We start from the raw sequence: 16,841 nt of genomic DNA on the forward strand, positions 1-16,841 counted from the left end.
ACCGTGTGTTGCATAAATGACAGAGTGACACGCCCCCCCGAATTTAATAATCACTGGGGCTTAATGTATTCAGCTCATGGTTGAATAAATGAGCACAGCCCGTTAAAAGCAGAATGCTCCGTTGTGATGAACACTTTGGCTCCCAGCGAGTCGACTCCGCTCAGCCTGTGTGCAGCGGCGCCACCAGAAGCCTTTGACGGCGGTGGCGGGACGGGACCGCAGAACATCTCGGGGACGCCACAACACGCGCAGCTTCGGTACGTCATTCTGACACGTCCAGTATCAAGTGGCTTTGAACTGCGGAGAAGCGGGAAGGGAGCGGGAGCGGAGCCGGAGCGCGTGCACGGGCCCCGTTTGTCCCGCCTTCTTGTGTTGATCAACTTCCCGACCAACTACCCGTCAGATCTTGGCCAATGAGATGTTGGGGGTGGCCATGGCGACCCCAGGCCCTCCCTTGGAGCGGCGCCTGCCTGAGTGTCTGGTTGCACTTTGTCAAAGTGGCTCCCGACGACTGAATGGCTCCTTTGGATTTGTTCACTAGGAACGCGTCGTTCAACGTGCGCTACATCGTCGCGTGAGCGTGGACAAGAAGTGGCAGAATTTGGAATAAAGTGGCGAGCATTAGCATCAGTATGAATGAGGTGGACAACTTACTCAAAAACACATTTTAAAACATTTATCAGGAAAAAATATGCAAAGGCACGAATGCAGCCCAAGTCACAGTGAGAACGGCGTCAAAGCGTCTCCGTCAGGTAAGGACAGTTTGACGATCATGGTTTCACTGCTGTCACCACGTGGAGGCTGTCTGAAATGTGTGAGTTATCGACCGCTATCGGACTTTGATTCAGCCTTCCCGCCTGACACCACCACCACCACCACCACCATCCGCGCCGCGACGTCTCAACAGAGAAGGACCCCGAGACGTACCCGGACCCTCCGGGCCGTCCACGCCGTGAGCCGGAGCGTAATCGAAGCCGCACAGATTCTTGGAGACCACTGCGTATCTGTCCTCGTCCTCGTCCTCGTCCTCGGACAGCAGCGCGGTGCCCAGGTCCAGGAAGTCTCTGGGAGGAACGGGGGCTTTGGACAGGCTGGGGCTGCCCTTCATGTGCCTGCAAGTAAGTAAGTAAGTAGAGCTTCCGTCAATACATCAAGGAAAGCAAATAAAGAGTCGATTCTGCAGATGAGGGGCTGCTTTTTTTAATACGTCTTTTGTTCATTTGATTTATTTGAAGCGTCTGCGTTCCTCGACTGATTACTCTCCAACGGGGAGCTAATTGGGACGAGCGTGGGCTAGCTCTGTAGCTGGACGGACAGCCTGTTCTCTGCCCCCGCAGCCCGCCATCCACGAGACACGTGCATAATTACCAGCTCCATTTCCCGACTAAAAGACCAAAACCCCGTCATTACCGCTGCGGCAGGCGTTGTCACGACATGACAGGGTTTTTCTTTTTTTTTACACCCTTCCTTCCTTCCAACGCTCCATCAAAGGTTTAATCAATGTTGTTTTTATCGCCAGGACCGCGGGTGAGGACTAACACGTGTCAACAACGGCTGGTAGGAAGCGCTCACTCACTCAAACATTCAGCTATTGATATGCAAAACCCTTTCCCCATGCGCCGCATAAAAGATAGAAAAAAACAAAAAATAAAAAATTAAACGAATCAAATTACAGCTCTCTTCCTTCCCCCGCTCCCCACGGGATAATTTATGCGTGAAACGAGTACCTGTGGCATTTGAGTGAGAATGGCGCGCAGCTTGCGGTAATCACGGCTTCACAATAGGAACGCAGCGAATTCAAGTCAAAAACAAAACCAAAAAACACCACAAAACGAGCAAGCAAGTGGGAACTTTGTGGTAAGCGCAGGTCTCCTACCAGGCCTGCTTGGCCACCTGGTACTGGTAGGCCCTGGTCAGCTCGTCCAGGTGGGCCTGCAGGATGGACTGCATCTCCTCGTGGTGGGCGGAGCTCAGCGAGGAGGAGGCGGTCCCCGTGGGCGACGAGGCCCGCCCCCTGAGGGGCGGCGTGGGGCCGCGCTCCTCCTCTTCCTCCCGCTCCTCCTCCTCCTCCTCGTCCGCCGCCTCGCGCTCCAGCTCCGGGCGCAGGTAGGTCTGCACGGACAGCGGGGGGGGGGCCCAGCCGTCGCTGTCGTACCTGACGTGGTGGCGACAGAGCCACACCCGAGGTTACCATGCCGACCATGCTACAAGTTGGTTACATCTCTTTACATGTGGTTTTGCAAGGACGGACAGACAGACAGACAGACAGACAGACATATAGCAGCCATGGTGGACTGGTTATTTTGGTTATTTCATGACTGCTTTGGTGCTTCCTATCTTGGGATGTTTGGATGCTTCTGTAATAACTTCATCCTTATCTTATAATGAGACAGCATTTGGTCCTAAATACAATTAAGAACCATGATTCAGTGATACCAAAACATCCTGAATGGCATCCTAAACTACAACAGGGCAGGATTTGTTTTTTCCCCGTCCTCCTCACCCTGCCGCGTGGCTCTCCGGGGGGTAGCGGTCCAGGTCCACCTCGGTGCCCGGCAGCGGATGCATGGGCGGCGGGGGCAGGGGCATGTTAGCCCAACAGGTCCCGTTGGATTTCGGGGCCTTGGCGCCGCCCTTCGCCTTCTTCTTCTTCCCGGATTTTCCGCCTGAGGGGGGTGGAGGTATAGAAATGCAGTTGGAGCAAGTATAGACGCACACAGTCCTTCATATGTGCAAAAAACAAAGCACTGTGATGGGAAGATGAAAGAACAACGTCCATAAAAGCAAGAACCTCAGTGAGATTAAGCTAAGTAAACCCAAAATAAGTCCTTCAAATTGAAGGTTGGAGAACCTTAGAAATTGCACAAGTAAATTGGGAAGAACAAAAAAAGTATTTTTCCCTGCTTAATGAAAGGATACCTGCACAGGTACACTGGACAACCTGATGGGCAATGAACTCCAATGAGGTTGGAGTTGAGGCAGACAGACAGCTTGGTAAAAAGGGCTTTTCTTAATCTGACTTATTACTTCTAACCACAAAATGATCTGAAACTGTCACTAATATGATTCCACTGGGGGACTTTAAACAATTCATAGACTTATTGGAGATAGACTCTATTGGCACCTTACACTTCAACATTGTTTTACCTGCAATCACCTGTTTATCATGTAACTTGTATTTCACATATTTTTTTTCTTTCTGCAACCTAAAAATGTTTGTGTTATGCTGCTGTCTTGATCGGGACTCTCTTGTACATGAGGCTCCTCGTGTCAATGAGGCGTCCTGGCTGAATAAAGCTTAAATAAAAATAAATAAATAAACATTTACCCCAATTCACCTTTACAAATAACCTCAACTTTTCAAATACAGCTCTCACACACACACACACACACACACACACACACACACAGACACACACACACACACACACACACACACACACACACACACACACACACACACACCAGCTGCTACCACTGGCCAAGGAAGATACTGTATCGTAAAACCTTTGTCGTCATCTTTTTATCGACTTTTCCAACTTGCGCCTGGCTGTCGTTCTTCCTCCTGCCCGTGTGCTGACGGAGCACTACCACTTCATCTTTTTTCCCCCGGTGTCGACATGGAGGGCATTCTCTGGGCTCCGGGCTGCTTCCATATATTTCCACGCGTCACCTCGTTCCTCCGCTCTCCCTTATCTCTCAGGTGAGGCTGACATTGCGCTGAGCAAACAGCCCGCGGCGTAGCGCAGCGCGGCTACAAAGGCACAATACGCTGCGCTTCATTAACGCCACATTAACTGTATATGCGCTCGACTTAGAACACGAAAATAATTCCTGCCCGGGCTAATCACGTTAATCAAGGAGCGTCTTTTAATTTTCTGACGTTTCTGGGCTAGCGAGGCTCCCAAGGCTGAGCGGAAAACGTATGACGGAGACGTGAATGAAGAAGAACACAAAAGAAAGGGTCCATATTCAACGAGTATGGAAATCGGTAAAATCTGTGAACGCCGTCATCATCCTCATCATCATCATCATCATCATCAGTTTTTACTTTTTCGCTCCCATTTTGCTATTTCAGTTTGTAAACCTACTCGGACATTCAACTCATTACAGAATTCATAGAGAAACTGCCGTCATCCTCTGAATCTTCCATTTGCATTCATCTCTCTCTCTCCTCCACCTATATACCAGCCGCATAATAAACAGATGGAGACCCAGAGAGAGGGGAGAAATACTTCAAGTAAACAATGCATACATTAGGGTGGGGCAATATGTCAACATTTTCTTACCGGTAGCCCAACAATCGGCAATTGTCGATATATATTCGTCCAGTTGCCCAAGCCTAGTATTCTGTACATAAATGCTTAAATCACAAACGGTATATTTACAATCACAGACCGAGACCCAGATCCACATACGCCTCATACCGCTGCAGGAGCGTCGGTCCGTCAGGGAGTAGCCCAGGTTGGCCATCTCCTGCTGGGCCTTCAGGGAGGCCTTCCAGCGGGGGTCCGGCCTGTCCACGGCCAACTCGTGGAAGCTGTTGGACTGCAGGATCTGGGTGGTGGCGTAGGGGGTGGGCTGGGCACCGCGGGCGGGGCTGCCGTAGCCCGTCTTCCCCATGAAGTCTATGCTGCTGTAGATGGCGCCGTCCGACAGCATGGTGCCCGTCTTCTCCACCGCCGCCGCCGGCAACACATCTGAAGAGAAGTGCAAGGGGGTGAGAGAGAGAAGGGGCACCGTTGACACAAAGTTAAGGATCTTTAAGGTCATTAACATTCCCCGCTGCTCCGGCGTCGAGGTCTCACGTGGACTTGATATGAATGAAAGTGATTATCCGGTGAAATAATTAGCAGCTAGTGTGCGACACACTGGGGAGAGGCGGTGGAGTGTTCGGGGAGACCTGCACTCACGAGGGGCTAACCTTCAACTCCGCTCTCCAGCACTGCCAAGCCCCCTTGGGCTTCGACGGCTCGCTGGGTTTGTGAAAGGGCTGGAACAAAAATACTAATACACAAAATGTTCCACTTCATGATGTCATGGATGCTTAGACCAGTGTTGCCCCAACCCTTTTTTCTTCCATTGCACACTTTGCACAATGGACTATTCCCATGGCACACCGCTACGCTGTTAATTAGAAATGTCACAAAACGTCGCAAAGCCATAGAACTGTGATTAATATTATTATGGTCTACTGATAGTGATGCAAGGCTCTCAAAACAAATCTTTTAAGTGACTTGGGAATTGGGAGTCACTCCGGCAAAAGAGTGGGTAAGTGAGTGAGAATTTCAAGGCAAAAGGTCAAGGCATTTGGTACAATTCATATTGAATGTGACACTTAACATTCCACCTAAACAGGACTTCCCCCTCCCTTACTCACTGTGCGATAGACTGAACCACATGAACGAAGAGTCGGAAAATTAAGCAAATTTTGACTCTTTACTGAGTAACTCGGTAGAAAAAAGTTGAACATTATATCCCTGTTAGCAGTTCTCACTTCCAGAGTGAAACTCGTTCTGATGAACACAGAGCTGTTTTTCTTCTGGAACTAATGAATAAGATGAATTGGTACAGCCTCACATTTTTTATCTTGCAACACAAGAACTGGTTTCCAATATTTAAGTGCTTCAAGTGAAATTTGAAACATTTTCAGGGCACACCTGGCCAGCTCTCACGGCACAGTCGTTGTAAAACACCGGCTCTGACTTCTCATCGCAGCACATCCTTAACCCTCTCCCTGCGACCACCTCCTAATGCGTCTCTTACCTCCACGACCAAAGTTGCTGTTGCCCTTGGGGCTGCCCAAGCCCCCGTTGGCCGGGAGGCTGGTGGAGGGCCAGGAGTCTGCCAACCAGGGGAGGCCTTGGTCCCCCGCTTTCAGAAGACCAGGACGACTTGGGGACAGAGGATTAAAGTTCAAGAGACATAGGGAATAGAGGGGGTGAAGGAAGGTGAAGTTGGAGAAGAAGAGAGGGAATATCAGGACTCGGGGTCACTCGGTAAGCTTTGATATGTTGTGCGATGTGACTAGGGGTTTGTGCAGCCTCTCATTTGGGGAGAAAAGGGTTCTTGTGTATCATGGGTGTGATTTGTATTATGTATTTTTCATTTCTTTGTTTTCCTTCATGTACTTCAGCTCTACATAGCATATACAGATGATACGCTTGAGAATGATTTACTTGAGCATAATGTTTTCTGTCTAGGTTCCTCAGCAATGATAACTTAACCAAAGTTCTGACTGATAGGCTGGAGTCGGTCGTGCATAATGTACTACTCCCCGATTAGAACGGCTGTATTGGGCGGAAACTTTTTGGTAATTTATGAATGTTCTTACTCTGCTGAAGTCCCACCTACAGCAGAGTTTCTAATCTCCCTTGATGCCCACAAAGCATTTGATCAAACTCAGCCTGAATACCTTTTGAAGACTCTGGAGAAGTTTGGTTTTGGACCCATTTTTCGTTCCTGGATGAGGGTTCTATATGCTACACCAAAGGCTACCATCCGTACTAACACTATGTCTCAATATTTCGCTCTACACAGAGGAACCAGACAGGGCTGTCCACTGACTTATCTCCTGTTTGATCTGGCCGCAGTCGCCCTCAGGGGTGCTGAGGATCTGGCAGGTATAGAGATAGGGGAGGGCAAACCCACAAATTATCCTTGTATGCAGATGACCTCATACCCTGTTTGTCTGACCCTCGCACCTCAATTCCCAGGACATTAGAAATTATATCCAACATTGATATGATAAAAAATTGATATGAAATTATATCTAAAGATCTCAGGCAATAAAATCAACCTTATGGAGAGGGTTTACAGTTCAAATGACAACTGACAACCAGGCTTGTCAGTTGTTTGTGAGGCATACTGTATCCATTAAAATAAACTCTTGACACCTTTACATAGCTTTAAGTATCAGTCACCCGTAGATACAAACATTTTTTCATTCCCAAATTAAAACAACCCGGGAAAAGGCCAAACAAGACCTTATACATTGGTCATCGCTTCCTATTTCACTACTTACTTTACTATATAGACTATCCCTCAGACATGGAAAGCCTATCTGGAGAGACAGAAAAGGGAAGGTTTGGCTTAGAAACCTCTTGTGTACTATCCTGTTCTATCTTAATGTGCACTCCATCATCCACCCAATAAACCCATTGTGAATGGCTCACTTAGAATACATCCCCAGTTCAGAACCCTCTTCAAACATACACTTTTTCCACCGTCAATCATCGATGCAATGTTTAAGCTATGGTTCAGGAATGGACATTAGGATCAAAGAATCTTTTTAAAATTATTCAGGTTATTCCACACTCACACTTTTTAAGATATCTACAGCTACATTTCTCTAATTTCCATCATACCACTTCACAGCTGGATGGTTGTTTAGATGGATATATGGTGACAGCTGGTGTTTTCGATTGGGATCCAAAGGGAAGGGGAGTTGTGAGCGGGCTATCAAGCATTAGTCAAAGGACTGCTTTCCCCTCCCTTAAACACCTCCATGTATTATGGGAGGAGGACTTAAGTGGTGAGCTCCTGGCAGCTTGAAATAGAGAGAATACACTTCAATTTGCATCGCATGTGGTTTACTAATTCAAAGTATTCCATAGACTGCATGTCTCCAGGGGCAGGCTTGCCAACATATAACCAGATGTACATCCACCAAGTAGCTTCCCCTGTCATCTGGCTCAAGCCACCCTTTACCATATGTGCTGATCCTGCCCAGCGTTGATTCCATTTTTAATCTGGTGGGGTGACAAACTTGAAAAAAGTGAAATATTCAACCAGGGCATCTTGACAAGGTGTGGCAGCCCTGTGTCTGCTCTCATGTGGTATGAGTCTGTAATCCGATACCTGGAAGACAATAGGTTTAAGGGAGACGACTAACAAATCAACTCCACCACCCCTTCCATTAGCGAGTAATGGCCAGTGGTTAGACATGGGAATAGCAAACCCATTCTGTAAAAATGAGTATAAGCTACGGAAATTGCAACAAAAAACCCCTCAAAATCTGGATGTGAAGGCCCCCATGAGCCCCAAACTTGTATGACCACCTGAAATTATATTCCTCGCGAAGTTGGTGGCATAAAGAAGTGGGCCCTGAACACCGATTTGCCCCCCCCCCATCAGGGGGGGGGCAAATCCAAGCGCCGAACGAACATTTTAAGTATTTGCCTGTGAGCATTTAAGTTGTCCATTTTGACCCCCGAGCCACCTTTTTATTTAAACAAGAGAATAAATACACACCAACTGGCGCCGCTCCTCATTCCCTGGCCCTGGGCCGGAACACACCTCTACATTCACTGATAGATGTCAAAGTGCGAAGAGGAGCAGATGTCTCCAGTGACCACCACCTTATAACAGCAGGCATCAAACTGAAGCTGAGAAGAGTAGGTCTACAGGTAAAAAGGTAAAGAGAGACAAGACAGCCTACCTGGAGGAGCTGGCAAAGGCAGCAGAAAAATCAACTTCCCAACACCAACATGGAACAGTCTACAAAATCACCAACCTAATATACAGAAGAACATTCAATACCAATAATCATATCAAAGACAAACAAGGACAACTACTCACCACAGAATAAGAACTGGAGTAAAAATGGACAGAACATTTCAGAGAGATCCAATCCAAATTGTAGAGAAACACGAGAAGCTTCAGAAGACCTGGACATCAATGTCAAGCCACCAACAAAAATATAAATCATCAAAGACATTAAATCACTCAAGAATGGAAAGTCCCCGGGTGCTGACAACTTAAACTCTTCAAAACAAATTCAGAACAGGCTCCGAACATCCTCCTTCCACTATACGCTGGCATCTTGGTGGAAGGGAAGATGCCAGACTGGATGAAAGGAGTGATTGTTAAAGTACTGCAACAACTGGAGCGGACACTTTTCTCTGTCTCCAGCAAAATATTCTGCAAGATCATTATACACTGAATCACATCAACAGTAAACAAAGTGCTCAGAGACACACAAGCTGGACTCAGGAAAGGCAAGGGATGCGTTGACCAAATCTTCACTCTCAGGATCATCATTAGCAGTGTAGTGAATGGCAACAACAGCTGTATATAAACTTCATCGACTTTCAGAAGGTTTTTGACAGCATCAATCGTGCCTCTGGAAGATCATGAGAAGTTACGGCATCCCCTCCCACATAGTAAACATCACCCAAGAGTTCTACCATGGCTCTTCCTGCACTGTGGGACAGGAAACAACACTAGCTTTGTGGTAGGATCTGCAGTCTGCCCAGGATGTTTGACGTCAGCACTATTGTTCAACCTGACCATAGACATGCAGAGAACAACAGAAGACAAGGCAATCGTTGGACCCTTTATTCCACCATTGAGGACCTTGACTCCTCTAGCCCTCCTCTCACATACACACATGCACTTGCAAGAAAAGACAAAAAGACTCCAGTCCTATGGACAACAAGTAGGGCTTGTGATCAACAGCGGTAAAACCAAAGTCATGCCCATCAACATCAATACACAAACATAAATAACAATAGAGGGACATGTCTTAGACAACACGGATAACTTCACATAACTAGGAAACGCCATTTACCACGATGGGGGTACAAGCCAAGATATTCTAAACCGGATCAACAAAGCACGCACAACCTTCATAACACTTGAACAAATCTGGAAATCCAGACAATACAGCACCAAAACCAAACTCCTGGTCTACCAAAGCTGTGTACTATCAACATTACTCTACGGTGCAGAATGCTGGCAAACAACAGAACAGAAAACAACGCTCACAAACTATCCACCTTCCACACATGATGCCTACGTAAGATATTGCATATATTCTGGCCAAAGACCATCCCCAACAATAACCTTCTCAAAATCACCCAGCAAGATGACAAACACTCCATACTCAAGAGATGTAACTGGACCTGGATTGACAACGTGCTCAGAATGGACATCAAAGCACTCCCAAGAGTTGCATAACACTAAGGGCTGTGATGGTGTGGGAGTCTGGGCCAACAGGTAAGGGTTTAGGGAGGGAGACGGAGTCCTTTCAGGCGTGGTGCGCCAACATGGCAAGCGTTTTTATTAAAGAGTTCAACAGAACGGCTCGCTGGCCACATGTATAAATAATAGTTAATAATAATGATAATGATGAAAATGATGAGGTTGATTTCGGGCGCAGGAGGATGGTGTTCTGCTTTGGCTCCAGGTTGGCTGACGAGCCTGTGCGCCGACACCCTCTGCAAGACAGACAAACATTAAGAAATCTCCCTGGTGGCCGCAGGAAAGGGAACCGTGCTGTCATCCGCAGCCGTCGCTTGACCACGGCCCTTGGTCCGCCACAGATGGTATGAATTATTACTTACCGCAATGAAAAACCAAGTACCACCGGGGTATTGTGGTTTACGGATAGGGAAGGGGACACTTTTTTAGTTTTATTTTTATTTTTTTGTCAGTCGTTCTGTCATGATTCTCCAGCATGACATACTGTGCGTGTGTCCTTTCTTCCCTGTTAGACGATTTGATTTGACTTTCGATTTTAAGGTCACGATTCCCTGTTCGATTAAAACATACTGTATGTATTTTTTTCAGCACTGACGGCTATGCCATTGTTCATCACGTGTGGCAGGAGGGTAGAAAGAACTTTGGACCACTGCTACACACCTTACAAGAACGGATACAAGACCGTCGTGAGGATCCTCAAGTGCTTCTACTGTGGAGCAGTGGAGAGCATCCTGACAGGCAACATCACTGCCTGGTTTGGGAACTGTACTGCCCAGGACAGGCGGGCCCTGCAGAGGGTGGTGTGTTCAGCCCAAAGTACCACCGTTCTACCCTCCCCTCCCTGCAGGACTTATACACCAGGAGGTGTAGTAGCAGAGCTGCAGCATCATGAAGGATCCTCACCACCCCAACAACGGACTGTTCCAGCTGCTGCGGTCGGGCAATCGCCTCCGCAGCCACACAGCGAGAACAGAGACTGAGACGGAGTTTCTTCATCAAACCATGAGGACTGTCAATGCTGAACTCACCAGGGGTCCTAACAAAAAGCACTGAGTCCCTCACGCAGGCTCCACTGCCTTACTGTACTGTATGTAGCATACTGTACTGCATACTGTGTCACTGTTCTGGGTTACTGCATACTGTACTGCATACTGAATCACTGTTCTGGGTTACTTCATACTGTACCGTACACTGTATCACTGTTCTGGGTTACTTCATACTGTACTGCATACTGTATCACTGTTCTGGGTTACTGTATCACTGTTCTGGGTTACTGTATACTACGCTGTATTGCTTTTCTGTTCGGTGTTGCTGTATTGCTGTGTCGTACTGTTGTATACTGTACTGTATATCTCCATACTCACTTTATTCACATGCACTTTACTGCACATATGTGTATATACATATAGCCTATCCTATATACATAACTCTATTCCCTTCTATTTTGTACTATGTATGTATTCTATGTATTATCTTTTTAAGCCTTATTTTATTTTTATTTTATTTTATTCTAATTATTCTTTTCAATAACTGCATTAGGTTTTAGGAATCAGTTAGTTGCAGTTAGTTGCTAGGTTGGAATTAGGTTAGTTATTATGTTCGGTTTGGTAACTATTGTGCATAATCTCCGGGTGAGTTGCAAAGACATTTCACTGCATATATGTATGAACGTATGTATATGTATGAGACAAAAAAAACTCTTGAATCTTGAATCTTGATTCGTGAATCAAACACCATATGCACTCCTGTAACTTTGACCAGTAAAAAAAATTGAATACTAAAATATATATATATATATATATGTATACATAATTATTTGTTGTGATGGTAATGAGCTCAACCCTGCCACAATGGGGTGAATTTCCTTCTAGAGACTTTTGTTTCTGTCTTTGTCCTTTTTTTATTTTTTGTTTGTTTTTGTTTGGTTCAGAAATGTAAATAATAAATTCATTAATATTTATTTTGTATATTTTTATTTTGTATTCATTTTCTTAGTTAATTATAAATCTATGTTATCACTTTTTGCTGGGGAGGGGGGTTGGGGTAGTAGTATGTATTGGTACGTGTTTGCATTAAAAAAAAAACAATAGAAGTATTGAAATGTATTTAGTATTGTTTTTAATGGCGGCAGAGTGTGAGCACTGCAGCCAGCAATAAACAACAGAAAGACACAAGTGTAAAGTCTGTAAAACAGCCCCCCCACACACACACCCACCCTCCACCTGCAGTCTACACCACCCGTAACCTCCCCGCTCCTCCCCCTCCATCACCCCCAGAGAAACACATCAGGCCTATACACATTAAATCTGCTTTAGGGCCCCCGCACTCCGGAAATTTACATTTTAAATTGAGAGTCATGGACACCCTCTGGCAGATCTGCTACAGCCTGTGCCGTCTCCATGGCAACAGAGGCTGCAAAGCCCATTAGGTGGTTTGGGAAGCCTGCAGCATTATGTTGCTCTTGCCGAAATACAATAGTTAAAAACAAATAAACAAGCTTTACCCCCAAGCCAGGGGAATTTTTCTGGGCAGGAATTCAGGAGGAACAAAAAAAAACCCATAAAAAAACCCCAAAAAACAAACAAACAGACGATGGACGCGGCCACATCCACACCTCTGGGAGGCGAGTAAAAAATACTAACACAAACAGTCACACGCCTCGTGTGCCGCGTTCGCATTTGGCTAATTAGCGTGGTCGTGCAAAAATTAATTTTCCACTGGGCCCTCACCCACCGAGCGACGGGGGAATTGTAGGCATCTGACGTGTGATGGCTCAAAGGTGTTTAAACAATTATGTGAATAATTTCCATTTAAAAACACACGGGCATATTCAAGCATAATACATACATTTACATTCATTTACCTCCACACACACACACACACACACACACACACACACACACATACACACACACACACACACATACACAAACACACGCACGGCACCAAAGATCAACACGTATCAACACGTATGTTCATGTGAAGACGCTCACACTCACCCTCCCCCACACACACACACACGCCACATTTAAGCAACAACGATTATTTTTGGACAATTATTCACCAACATTTGTTTGGGCTGAAGGCTTCTCTGCTTGTTTAGGTACGACAAAGAGAAGGGGAAGGAAAGAGGAGGAAGAAGAGGAAGAGGAAGAGGAAGGAGAAGAAGAGGAGGAAGCTCCTCCCCTCCTCTCCTCTGGAAACGTAAAAGGGGGGAAACCCTCTCGTACACTGACTCAAATGTCATCTTATCTGTCATCAGGTCATATCGCTGCATAACACCCGGGCCTTCCATCGCCCGTGCCAAGGTCTGTCAACCAGCAAATTTCATCACCCTCCCCCTTATTCCTCCTCCTCCTCCTCCTCCTCCTCATTCTCCACCTCCTCCTCCTCCTCCACCTCCTCCTTCTCCACCTCCTCCACCTCCTCCTCCTACTTCTCCTCCTACTCCTTCTCCACCTCCTCCTCCACCTCCACCTCCTCCTCATTCTCCACCTCCTCCTCCTCCTCCTGCTCCTCCACCTCCTCTGCCAACATCTCAGGGTGAACCCAGCATGAATCACTCAGAGCCTGTCTGCGCTAACAGCCTCCGCTCATCCGTAATTCATCACTTTATCAATATATATTTGATAACACCCTGAAATGTCATCAAAACCCAAAACAAAAAACCGGGTTCTCACCTTCCATTTCGAATGAGTCCGCGGTCTCTCTGGAAGGTGACTGCGAGCGTTGGGAGTAAATGGAAAGGGAGGAAAGCAACACAGGTCTTTGAGAAATTGAGCAGCACCACTGGAGCGTCACAGCATGACTGTACTTAGGTGTGTGTGAAGCCCCGAGAAAAGCGGGTGGAGCGTGGAAGACGTACCTGCACGGGTGAAGGTGAAGGACTGGACTAAACGTGGAAAAAAAGACAGAGCATGTCGTCAGGAAAAAGCTGAATGGAAACGCAGAAACACCGTCCAATTGTTGTGCACCGCTGGGAGACGCCGATCCGCGCTAATTCCTGCTGAATTAGGAAAATCACCCTGCTCCATCAAGCCCAAAGTGCGGTAAAAGCCACCGTGGCCGTTATCAACGCGATAACGGCCACACGCTTAACTCGCCGCGGGCCATGAAAACAAGGCGTACCCCCGAATCGGTGTGCGTTTCCCATTAACGCGCAGACAACGTGGGCCGTGCCCAAATAATGGAACGGAACGTGGACCTATTTCCACTAAATGTGTTTCAGTGTTGAGGTGCAGCTCTGATGGGGTGTGGTCACGCCAGATGCACATCAGTGCACAGTGAATTAAAGCAAATAGGGCTTATTTCCATCTGCGCTGAATACATTTCCTTTGTTCTGCCCTGACGCCTAAGCCGGCCCAAATGGAGCCACATCTGTGACTAAATATACCCACAGCGACCATGTCTTCTCAAAGTAGGAAATCACTGAAATTCAATGCGTATAGAAATGGGAATTGAAATTCACCATTTTTATGGTGTTGACTGAACTGAGTCAAATCCTCCATTTTTATTGGAATAACTAGTTTATCTCTTCACTGTCAGAAAGACAAAAACAAAACTCACTTCCTCTCTGTGACTTAAACTTCCTGTCTGTGACTTAAAGTAACCTGTAGACTACCACCGGTTTCACAACATTTCTATTTATTTTTCAATTTATTTTGTCTTTATTAATTATGTATATATATTTTCTAATATACTGTATTTTTTTTTCTTCCGGAGTTTCATGTCATTTATTTTTAATTTATTTTGTAGTTTTGTGCCTGTAAAAATACCACAATTACATTTTTTTTACATTTCCACAATTAGTATTTTATACGTAGATTTTCATTGGTAATATAACTGCATTAGGGACAATTCAATTATTTTACCTTTGCTTTTAAGCTGAATTGTTATTGTTCTTGTACAAACCACAGCACGTGGCTTTCTGACCTGCGTAGTTGCTGATTCCCTTCCTCTTCTTCCTCCTCCAGTAGAGCCAGGCGCTGAAGCCCATCAGGACGATCCAGCACGCGCCCCCCAGGCCGGCGATGAAGGCCGGCTGCTTCACCACGTCCGAGATGCTGTTGTTGCCCTCCGTCCCCCTCATGATGTCCCTCAGCTCCGCCCCTGGGAGCACGGCGCACACAAAAGAACATTTCAAACACCACAAATGGCAGACTGAAAAAACACCAATTTCACCGTTCAATTCAGCGGCAATGAGCACTCGGGTATTTCTAAAAAATGACCACTAGCTGTTAATAATGATTGTTACCATGGGCAACCACTGGGACGCTACATAGAAACGACGACTTGAACAGATGAATGTGGATCTGTCCAATTTCACATTTCACCAACAGTAAATAGGTTAGTCCTATGTAGAGAGGAGGTTTTTGGAGAGCGAATAGTTGACTTAGTTGTTGCAGTGTTACCTGCTTTGACTCTTTTCCTTTGCAGAAGCTTCGTTGTCACCGAGTGCATCGCTGCACGAAGCATACTGGTTATAAAACAAGAATACTAGTTACAGTCGTTTCAAATCAATATTCGGTGGTGTAATGAGTGGGATCGTGTCATCCAGTCATTATGGCAAAAGAAGCCTCTTGATGGTGATACAAGCCTTGATCACCCGTCCTCGGGGGGTTATTTTGGGATAATGACCGGCTGGCGGCATGTTATTTCCCAATGTGGTCAAATTCAGGGAAAAATTAAGAGGAATACATTTGATTTAGAAAAGCCTCGGAAGTGGCAAAAAAATAAAAAATAAATAAATACAATTTAAAAAAAAAGAAATGTCCTGGTGATTTGGTGGGGTGGCGGGTGGGGCAGGACGTCAAGCGTATGTTTCCAGATCAACACAGACGGACATGACGCTGACGTGGGGGACGCAGAGCGGGACACACAGGCAGTCAAAGGGGAGAGCATCAAATAAATGAAAACCAACAGACCAGGCCAACAGCGTCGAGAAAGAGGAAAGAAAGAAAAACAAGCGGCGCTGCATCCAATATGGAGGCAGAGTTAATCAATTCAGCGCTGCACTTATCAACTTGAGCTGCGAGACACGAGATTGACGGAGCGGCTCTGACAGAGTTTGATTTTTTCCCTCCTCTGTTGTGGCTACTGTGCTGTGAAATTAGATTCACAGACTCCAGCAGGAGCAGCCACCCCCCGCCCTCCCGACCACCACCACCCTAACCCTCTATCATCAAGCCTCCACTCCACAGCCCAATGTTTTCCTTTCCATGAGCGTTATGACTGTCCCCCCCCCCCCCCGCCCCCCGCAAACCCCCCCACCCCCCAAATATCAGTCAAAAGTCACAGCTGAAGAAGAGCATCTGGCCCTGGACGGCGATATTGATTCTGGGCTTATGTACACTCAGTGCATCCCTCGGCTATTTGATAAGACGTGATTGGCCGATAAGCTCCCTCAATAACACAGTCTACTTTGTTAACGCCGAGCGGCCACATATTGAGGAGGATTATTGATACAGCGCTCAGTGTTACCAGACACTGCAATAAATGAAGTGCCATCAATGTCTCCATAGACGGCGATGTGACGTTCTCCTTTTATTCTTATTTTTATTCTCATTTCTCATACTTATACTAAAGTATGAAAAACTGATAAATATAAATATAAATAAATATATTCTATATATATATATATGTACATACATTCGTGTGTGTGTGTGTGTGTGTGTGTGTATGTAAGTGTGTGCGTGTGTGTGTGTGTGTGTATGTGTGTGTGTGTGTGTATGTGTGTATGTACGTGTGTGTGTGTACATGTGTGTACATGTGTGTACGTGTGTGTGTGTGTGTGTACGTGTGTGTGTGTACGTGTGTGTGTGTGTGTGTGTGTGTCTACGTGTGTCTGCGTTTGTTTG

The 16,841-nt window shown here is 46.3% G+C and overlaps 1 protein-coding gene across 1 annotated transcript in view; it reads right to left on the bottom strand.

The window, feature by feature from the left end:
* LOC307240031 (roundabout homolog 2-like) overlaps positions 1 to 16,841 on the bottom strand; it is a gene marked incomplete at its 3' end in the record, with an annotated part of 98,894 nt that overhangs the window by 4,923 nt on the left and 77,130 nt on the right. The window contains exons 18-25 of the mRNA XM_080013606.1: positions 14,917 to 15,093; positions 13,850 to 13,876; positions 13,665 to 13,704; positions 5,767 to 5,894; positions 4,428 to 4,700; positions 2,504 to 2,666; positions 1,877 to 2,155; positions 928 to 1,112 (exon numbers count right to left, since the gene is read on the bottom strand). Coding sequence (XP_079869732.1) covers positions 928 to 1,112; positions 1,877 to 2,155; positions 2,504 to 2,666; positions 4,428 to 4,700; positions 5,767 to 5,894; positions 13,665 to 13,704; positions 13,850 to 13,876; positions 14,917 to 15,093 — 1,272 coding nt within the window. The remainder of the gene's footprint in view (positions 1 to 927; positions 1,113 to 1,876; positions 2,156 to 2,503; positions 2,667 to 4,427; positions 4,701 to 5,766; positions 5,895 to 13,664; positions 13,705 to 13,849; positions 13,877 to 14,916; positions 15,094 to 16,841) is intronic.

The sequence above is a fragment of the Zeus faber genome, assembly GCF_960531495.2.
Source record: "Zeus faber genome assembly, chromosome: 14".
Taxonomy (NCBI): domain Eukaryota; kingdom Metazoa; phylum Chordata; class Actinopteri; order Zeiformes; family Zeidae; genus Zeus; species Zeus faber.